We start from the raw sequence: 9,350 nt of genomic DNA on the forward strand, positions 1-9,350 counted from the left end.
TGTTCTTGTGGCATTATTCTGATGATGAAGGACATATCAAAAGAAAAACAACATTGCGCGCCATTTTTGTTCCACTGGTAATCTAAATAAATGGATGAGAGGAAGAAGGTAGGCTTATTCCACACAAGTGGTCCCGCCCACAACTCAGAGGTGAATTTCAAATTAATTCATGCTGCTATGCAGACACTATGTTCTAGAAAAAAAAAACAGGTTTTTAGATTCTGGCTATAAACGGCATAATAATAATTAAAAAGACTTTTAATTGTCTTGGCGCAGTGTTTAGTGCTCTCGCCTCACAGCAAGATGGCCACTGGTTCAAGTCCCGGCTGGGGGACCTGAAACAGAACATCAATGGAGGACCTTTCTATGTGGAGTTTGCATGTTCTCTTCATGTATGGGTTTTCTCGGCTTCTTCCCACTGACTGTTTCATAGGTTAATTGGTCCCTCTAAATTGTCCATAGGTATGAATGTGAGTGGGCATGGCTGTGTGATTGTGGCCCTGCGACAGACTGGCGACCTATCCAGGGTGTCTCCGGCCTTCGCCCGCAAGTGGCCGGGATAGGCTCCAGCAGCCCTGTGACCCCGAAAGGGAATAAACAGATTAGAAAATGAATGAATTATGCTGTTTTTAGGCCAAAAAACCTGTGTCGTTTTTTTGTTTCTCAAGAGCAGCAGTAGCACTTTAGAAATTCACCTCTGAGTTATTGGCGGGACCGCTGGCTGAGAGCAACCCCACACCCCTTCTAATTGCTGTTGCTGTGAGCTCAGAGCTTGTGGCCTGCCCAGCATATTTTCTATGTCACAGAAGCTCTTTTTTATACTGCATATTTTTGCCTGCTCCTGATCATTTTAATAGTGAATTTTATAGTGTAACAGTTTATTTTCAATGAAAACAGCTTTTAAAATGTTTAAACAAATACAATCAAACCCTACCTTTTTAAACAATTAAGAGAAATCAGATGAAAATCTCACTGCTGAAGTTCTGATTGAATCTGCTTTACTTATTTTGTTAATCCACAACTTTATTTTCATGATTTATTGTATTTAAAAATTGCATGAATTTTTCCTTGTAAAATGGAAACTTTTTAAATCATTAATTTATTCATGTATTACTTTGTTTGCATATAATTGTTACTCTATGACATAGAGTCTATGTCATTAATTTGGAGTGTCGTAAAATTATTTACATTTTCCGATTATCAACTAGAATTGTTTTGGTATTTAAAAAATTTAAATCATTTTACGAAAAATGAAAACCCTTTAATTTCTGAAACTTTTTTTGTCATAATTTTCCAACATTGTTCTGACTTTATTCAGTCGTATTTTATTTGAATTCTGACTAATTCTGGCCTTTTTGACGTGCCGTAGCGATGTGACCATCATTCGCTCCAGGAGAAAGCTTCCTTAAAGCACAGACTCCTCCCGCAACAGAGCTGCGTGTTTTTTAAACACCATCTCTGATCGTCATCTGTTCACACAGAATGCTGTCCTTTGGAGAAGCGAAGCAGACTTTGGAAAGTGCGGGACAGGCTCACGTCCTGCAGTTCTGGCCGGAGCTCAGCGAGGAGGAGAGGGACTCCTTCCTGCGGGAGCTGGCTCAGCTGGATCTGCGGGGACTGAGAGGTCACTGCGAGGCGGCCGCGGCGGCTGCAGCCTCACCGCCCTCCCGCATGGACCGAGACATGGAGCCGATCCCCCCGGAGCTCATTGGCAGCTCGAGGAAAAGCGACAGGAAGGCTGTGTGCCAGTGGGAAAGCGAAGGTAACACCTGCAAACTCTGAACGGCAGAAGTCTTCAAGTCTTTCAAAATAAGAGATTGCGTCGATAAATATAAAAGTAATCGAAGTGAACGCCCCGTCAATAGTCAATCTTTGTGCCAAACAGAATGAGCGGAAGGCGAGACAGACAGGTCAGCTGATCTGCAGACTCCTGAAGTTCAGAGTCAGCATCTGCACCACAAAGAGGTTCCTGCTCCAAGTTCAGAGGCCAAACCCTGTTAGTCAGCTGCTTAGAACACGAGAACAACACGGGTTCTCTGAAGTTTTGTTATTTTACATGAACATTTCCAGAATAATTTCTCTTGTTCAGCTTTTTATCTTTACTCTGTGTAACAAAAAAGAAGAAGTAGCTCAGGGTAACCCTGCCAGTGTTTTGTCTAGAGAGAAAAGAACATTAAATAAATGAAAAACATTCATCTAAATTGGACAAAAAGGCCCTTTAATTAATTGGGAAAATTGTCCTGCAGATCATTTACTATAAAAACCAAAGAAAATTGCAATTACCAGGTATAAGTTCTGACTTTTATACTTATCTTTGTATCACTCGCTGACACTATTTTTGCTCCTAAACAACTTTTGAAAGTGCAAAATGAGAGATTAAAAGCTAAAGGGCAGAAAAGACATACTTTAATTAAAAACTGTTTTTTCTCCATTCATTTTTATTGACTATAAAATGGATTTTTTTTGTCATGCAGTTTTCTGTGATCTCTCTGAACAGGCCTGTTGCAGATCTCAAAGAACTGTGTCGGTGTCCTGCTCTTGGCTGGAGGTCAAGGGACACGTCTTGGCGTTCAGTATCCCAAGGGGATGTACAACGTTGGTCTACCAAGCGGCAAAACTCTGTATCAAATTCAGGCAGAGCGCATTCGCAAAATCCAGCAGATTGCAGACTGCAAGCACGGCACAGCATGCTCCATTCCGTGGTGAGATTAAGTTCCAGACGATGTGAGAAAAAAAAAGGCCAGGGGATGCTCACAAACACTTCAGATGGTGCGCCCCAGTGGTCTTGATTGAAGTGCCCGTTTAGGCTTAGAGAAAACAAATAATGCCCAAAAACACACACTTTTGTGTATCAACTTCCCCAGTTTATTTTACTAGATCACTGGGCCAAATTTACCATCTAAAGTTAAGGGTTTAACTTTTTTATGTCAGTCTCGTTCGAGTGATAAGAAACATGTGCTCATCCACACACATGGGATGAGCACATGGGGGGGGGCATAATTTTATTATGTGGTTATCATACAGGTCTGTATAATAATAATATAATGATAATACATTTTATTTATAAGGCGCCTCTCTGGGCACTCAAGGTCGCCGCACAGCATGTATACAGTATAAAATACAATAAACAGTTAAAACAACAACAACAATTTCAATAAATACACAATTAAATAAGCCTCTCACTTCAAATCAACCTTTATTTATATAGCACTTCCCCCCCACACACACACACACATCATGATAAAAAGAATGGTAAAATGATGGAATGTAGAGTCCTGGCTTCGTCTTGAAGTGGGGAAACGATATTTTGGGGACATGTCCACATCAGTGACCCCCTACCCAAGTTCATGGAGTACACTACCACAGGACCCCCCAGTTCTGATCAAAAGAGTCAGAATTGGGAGATCCCATTGCAGCGACCCCGTTCACTGAGAAGGCTCAGTCACCGATGAGGAGGATCCCACAGAGGAAAACACTGGATTTACAAATAAAATGAGTTAAAATTAAAATATATTTAAAACATGGGCAAAAAACAAATAATTACATAAACTTAGATTGAAAAGAAGGCCATTCTTTGTTTATTTTGAATCCCACTTCTTTGGGGGTTTTTTTTGTTTGTGATGTATTTTCATAAAAAGTTGTTAATATACAAAATTCAAAGTTGTACATGTTCAGATGCACAAAGTTGGAGGCAGAGGAGGTTTTCTCTAGGTAGCCGATTCAAACACACTATACCTGTTCAATGGTATTCTGGCGTTTCTGATATGAACTTGCTGTCACGCTTTGTTAAAGTCCCACTCAAGTCATCTTTTAATCTAATGTAAAAGCGTTCCCATTAGCCTTTTAATTATGATTGTGCTGTTTTTAGCCTAAATCCAAAAACCCATGTCGTTGTCTAAGACATAGATTCTGCAGAGCAGCAGGAATTCCTCAGAAATTTCCCTCGAAGTTTAGGGCCGAAACATTGGCATGAAGTAACTTTTAATTTAAAAGATATAATTGTCTTTATGCATGTCCTCCATCATTAGAAAAATGCCAGAAGAACATGTTAAAAAACACGATTCTTATTGATGTATTCTATATATTTATTGTTATTTTTCTTGAAGAACCCGAAAGTTTACAATGTTACAGAAACTGGGCAAAACTTGTGTTTTTACGTCTTTAGGTACATAATGACCAGTGAATTCACTCTGGCTCCCACAAAGAAGTTCTTTGAAGAGAATCACTACTTTGGCCTGGAGCCAGCAAACATCATCATGTTTGAGCAGAGGATGATCCCAGCAGTGACCTTTGATGGGAAGGTCATCATGCAGAGTAAAGGAAAGATAGCCATGGCTCCAGGTAGGTGTAAAGAAGTGCATCAAAAAAAATCTGTCAAATTCCACCACTTCAAAGATGGATGAAAATATGGAATTTTCTGTTTCAGATGGAAATGGGGGTCTGTATAAAGCACTGGTGGACAATAAAGTGTTGGAAGACATGAAGAAGAGGGGGGTGGAGTTCCTGCATGTGTACTGTGTGGACAACATCCTGGTCAAGATGGCCGACCCTGTGTTTATTGGTTTCTGCGTGTCCAAAGGGGCTGACTGCGGCGCCAAGGTGCAGTAATTGAATTTAATTTGGGTTTTTGAAGGTATTTGTCCGAATTTTTACCAAACCACCTTCAGATAGCAACTTTTGTTTTAAAAGACAAAGAACAGCAGGTAAAAATGGAAAAACAGAAAATATAAAGGTGGTGCCCAAACATCTGATTCTAAATGATTTGATACAGAAATGTCAAACGTTTTCTAACAAAGTTCCTTAGTGAAACATTCTTAAATGCAGCATCGGCTGGTTCCACAGTACAGAGCCAGTCTTTTTATTAACTTTTGCAGATTCTTTTATAATTTCTCTTGTTAGAATTTGATCAACCATATGAGTCGTAACATTTATGAAGTGCAGACACTAATTCTCTGAGATTTTCACAGGGTCTGGCTAAATGCCACAGTTTACCGTCTCAGCTGTGTGAACACAAAATCTTGCTCATTGATAGTATCTTTCATATACAATAACATGAACCTAAAGTGTTTAATTTTAAAAAAGAAATTTGAAATTAAAAGAAAAGAAAAATTTTGAAATTGAAAAATACATTTTGAAATTATGAATGGAAATATGGAAAAACTAATATTCTCGCATCAGTCATGTCAATTTTCGGACTTTTTGTAGTTGAATTTGTTTAGTTTTTTTCTGTTTTATTTTATTCTCACTTTTTTCTGTTTTAGATGTTCTTTTGCCTTTTTAATGTAATTTTGTAAATAAGCCCAAACAGGTTTTTGTCATAAGTATTTAACATTTTTGTGTCTTTCTTTTTGTATTTAAAGAAAAAGCAAAGCCACTAGAAATACACAATATGTCATAGATAATAAAAAATAAAAAAATTGAGTGGCATTAAGTTTGACTTATTTTTTTTATTGGTATCAGAAACTACTCTGTTTTTCAGGAAGCCCACCATCATGTTTTGATTTTTGGTAAATTCAGTGACCATGTTGATCATTTTCAAACATCTTCTGAACTTTCCTTAAAGAGCGACGAATGAGCAAGGGACATGTTGCTTAATCAATGAAGAAAGATGGGGCTTCTTTTAATTTCATTTTAAGAAATGACATTTAAAAATACACCAACCAGCCTTGAGCTTAAATATATAAATGTGTCACTGATGTAACAGACAATAATGCCTTTATGATAAACACTAAATACATTAATAAATACTCGAAGTCTCCTAAAGACTTCAGCTGGAAAAGATCCATTCACGAGTGTTTTTAGACAACTGTTGGTGTTTGTTGGTGATCTTGTGTGTTTGGTTCTTTGTTGCCAATTAGGTGGTTGAAAAGACACACCCTGCTGAGCCAGTGGGCGTGGTCTGCAGAGTGGGAGGGATCCCCCAGGTGGTAGAGTACAGCGAGATCCAGCTAGAGACGGCTGACCTCCGGGAACCTGGAGGGGGATTAGTTTACAGTGCTGGCAACATCTGCAATCACTTCTTCACCAGGACCTTTCTGCAGGATGTGGCAGAGTAAGAGACCACGCTTCATCACAGCAAATGTTCTGACAGAAATGCACGGCTTCTCCCTGTCAGGAGCAGAAGCACTGACACACTGCAGAAATCCGAGTAAAAAGAAGAAAAAGGAGTCTAGTACATCTGTACCTTTAAATTATATAAAAATACGTTTTAACGTACATGGGCAGAAATGACTCCTGCATAGCTGAAGGCCTTGCCTTGTATGCAAATTTTAGCCAAGTACTTTATTTGAAAAAACATGAAAACAAATCTGTTTATGGTCTTTCTGGGGGGGGGAAGAAATACAACCCTGTTCTGACCTCAATTGGCAAATATGGTTTATAATTTAAATATTTTTTGTATTTAAAAACCGTCTTTTGTTGTTTTTTGGTTTTTTTGCAGGAAATTTGAGAGTCAACTGAAGCAACACGTTGCTGTAAAGAAAGTGCCATATGTGGACACTCATGGCAACCAAGTAACTCCCACTAAACCCAATGGCATAAAGATGGAAAAATTTGTTTTCGATGTCTTCCCATTTTCAAGGTAGATATTATTACTGCTATTTCACTGCTCATATGTTTAAATGAAAGACCTAGTTTGCATACAAATACTTAAAAACTTGTTGCTCAAAGGAACTTTGTAGTGTTTGAGGCCATGAGGGAGGAAGAGTTTTCCCCCCTGAAAAACGCAGACGGTGCAGCCGCTGACAGCCCGACAACAGCCAGGAACTCCTTTCTGGCTCAGCACTGTCGGTGGGCTTTATCAGCTGGAGCCACACTACTGGATGAACATGGGAACTCCATCCCAGCCACAGCCAGGTAAGAGGATGCTGTTTCTCTTAAAAAAAAAAAAAAAAAAAAAAAAAAAAAAAAAGAAAGAAAATACTGCCATCATTTTGAATGATGTGTTTGTTTTAACAATACACTTTGGAGGTAAATCTTATACTGTAGGAAAGTCTGTTTATTCTAGGGATGGGTAACTTTTCCTCTCACTTGATTCGTTACGCACCTTAATAAATGGTCCACAAATCGATACATAAAATATGTAACTAACTTTACGGCAATACGATACAGTTCAATTCTTTCAACTAAACGGATCTAGATATTTATTTTTCATGCTGAAAGGTTAACAACAACATTTAGCCATTTAAAATTGTAAATAAAAAATGTGTTTTTAACATGTTTTTGTAGCATTTTTAGGATGATGGAGGACATATGTAAAGAAAATTAGAATTAAAAATGTATTTCTGAGTATTTCTTTATTCAAATTGCATATTAGGAGCAGACAAAAAAATGCAGTTTAAAAACGCTTGTAGTTGTTCCGTGCAAAGTACAGTCGGCAGGCCACAGGCTCCCTGTTCTGCTCCATTCTGATGCATCCTCTTGTACAAGACTAGATCCATGTTCGTCTTTGTTTTCCCCGTCTGAGCTGCCATCTGGCTCAAAACTGTACGGCTGGATAGCTCCAATTAAATAAATTGATAAACACATTGGCCTGTGAACACCTCGGGGTCCCCCCAGAGGAGCTGGAGGAAGTGGCCGGGGAGAGGGAAGTCTGGGCATCTTTGCTTGGACTGATGCCCCCGCGACCCGTTACCGGATAAGCGGAAGAAAATAGATGGATGAAATTACTAAATTGTGGCCACAAAAAACAATATTATGGGGACAAATCAGACATTTGAGGGAACAATTTGTTTTTTGAATGTCAGGTCCAGCGCTCTGTAGTATTTGCAATAATGACGTGAGTTACAAGTCAGTTTAGTTTACAACCAAGGTTGACTGAAAGACTCCAAATTTGGCAAAGCTTTACTTTTTTATAATTTTAAATGATCCAATTCCAATTGTTTATTACCTTGTTTAATAGCATTTGTGGGACCAGTGAAAATGTGTGTATTTTCCCTTTGCAGTGGTGTATCATCAGGGAAGAGCCCTCTGGCCTTATGTGAAATTTCCCCCCTGGTCTCATACTTTGGAGAGGTGATGGCACAAACACATTTCTTTTTTTCTTTTTTTTTAAACTCCAGACCATTTACAGGCAGTTCTGATAAAATAAAAGCAGTGTTTTTTTTTAAATAGTTAACGCAGTTAATGAAGTCTTCATGTCACTGTCAGGGCCTGGAGCCTCTCCTGAAAGGGAAAAAGCTGGCGACTCCGTTCATTTTGAACATAAAAATGGCAGAAGAGCTACAAAACCAGTCCTGAGAGTTGCAGTGGTTGCAGCGTGGAGATGACGGCCTGTGATGATGGCTGGGGGTGCTTCAACTCAAGACTGTTACAATTTTTTTTTTCAGTTGTTTTTAAAACTGAAAAATGAAAGTAATTGTTTGACAGCAAATGTATGTGAAATGAAAAGAGCTGATTATAGAAATATTTTCCACTTTTTCAACAAATTGAAAAAATAAAACTTCAAAATGGAAGGAGCGTAATTGTAGTTTTTACTTTCTTGACTTAAAAATTTAATATGTAAAGGATGTCTCAAACATTCATAAATCTTTGTTTCTTAGTTTACTGCAAGAATATCACATATTTAACAGTTAAAAGAAACATCCACCATAATCAAATGGTTTTGAAAGCAAACTGCTGTAACCGAAAGCAAAGAAAACTGAAAAACATCCCTGAATTCTTTGGAGAAAAATGTAATTAAAGGGCAGAAATACACTTTTAATCCCTTCCGTAGGTCGTTAATTCCCACTGTACCACTGAATTCAAGACTCTTCTTAATTTAGCATCACCTTAAACAGAAAAAAACATTGATTCCCCCCCCCCCCCCCATACAGTTGGAAATAAAGCGAGGCAAGAAGGGGTTAAACATAAACTGAGCAGATCTGAATGTAAGAATAGGTTGAATGTAAAAGAAGGATTTTTATTGCAATCACAACTTTATCTGAACAAAAAAAAGGAACAAGCGTGCTTTAAAATTGAAAAACTGCACGTGATTACATCTAATTGTATAGACTGACTTTCATCTAGTGCTCAAAAGTGGAAAAGCTTCTAAACCTTATTTTAGAAAAAAACTGGACAAAAAAACAAAAACTATCAAATAAAGCTGCTGATCCTAAAGCCCTCGATGCTTAATCAAATGTAAATTATATTTTCCCTGTGTTTTCTTTACACCAAAGTCTGCTTCATTGTTGTAAATTTCAAAATAACCCAAAAAACAGTTTTTGGGAAATAAATTTATCATTTTAAAATATTCTATTAAACATAATTTTAAATATTTGATTAATAATCTTTAAGTATTCAATTCTACTCTACTCTATTCTGTACAGTGTGGAGGTGCTATCCCATGACCGGAAAATTACCATCGACTGCAA

At 37.9% G+C, this 9,350-nt stretch overlaps 1 protein-coding gene across 1 annotated transcript; it reads left to right on the forward strand.

Moving 5' to 3' along the window:
- Positions 1-1,355: 1,355 nt before the first annotated feature.
- On the forward strand, positions 1,356-8,462 carry LOC101171264 (UDP-N-acetylhexosamine pyrophosphorylase-like protein 1). The gene is made up of 9 exons (XM_004075038.4): positions 1,356-1,762; positions 2,498-2,702; positions 4,166-4,341; positions 4,427-4,599; positions 5,859-6,052; positions 6,440-6,580; positions 6,670-6,855; positions 7,944-8,013; positions 8,149-8,462. The coding sequence occupies exons 1-9, from the start codon at positions 1,483-1,485 to the stop codon at positions 8,236-8,238; spliced, it is 1,515 nt and encodes a 504-aa protein (XP_004075086.1). The 5' UTR covers positions 1,356-1,482; the 3' UTR covers positions 8,239-8,462.
- The last annotated feature ends 888 nt before the right edge of the window (positions 8,463-9,350 follow it).

Source organism: Oryzias latipes, chromosome 12, assembly GCF_002234675.1.
Source record: "Oryzias latipes chromosome 12, ASM223467v1".
Taxonomy (NCBI): Eukaryota; Metazoa; Chordata; class Actinopteri; order Beloniformes; family Adrianichthyidae; genus Oryzias; species Oryzias latipes.

Excerpts from the sequence above, each read along its gene's own strand:
- LOC101171264 (XM_004075038.4), top strand. The coding sequence starts at position 1,483 with ATGCTGTCCTTTGGAGAAGCGAAGCAGACTTTGGAAAGTGCGGGACAG. Across the intron at positions 4,600-5,858 it reads GGGCTGACTGCGGCGCCAAG|GTGGTTGAAAAGACACACCC; the intron begins GTGCAGTAATTG and ends GTTGCCAATTAG. Across the intron at positions 6,856-7,943 it reads TCCATCCCAGCCACAGCCAG|TGGTGTATCATCAGGGAAGA; the intron begins GTAAGAGGATGC and ends TTCCCTTTGCAG.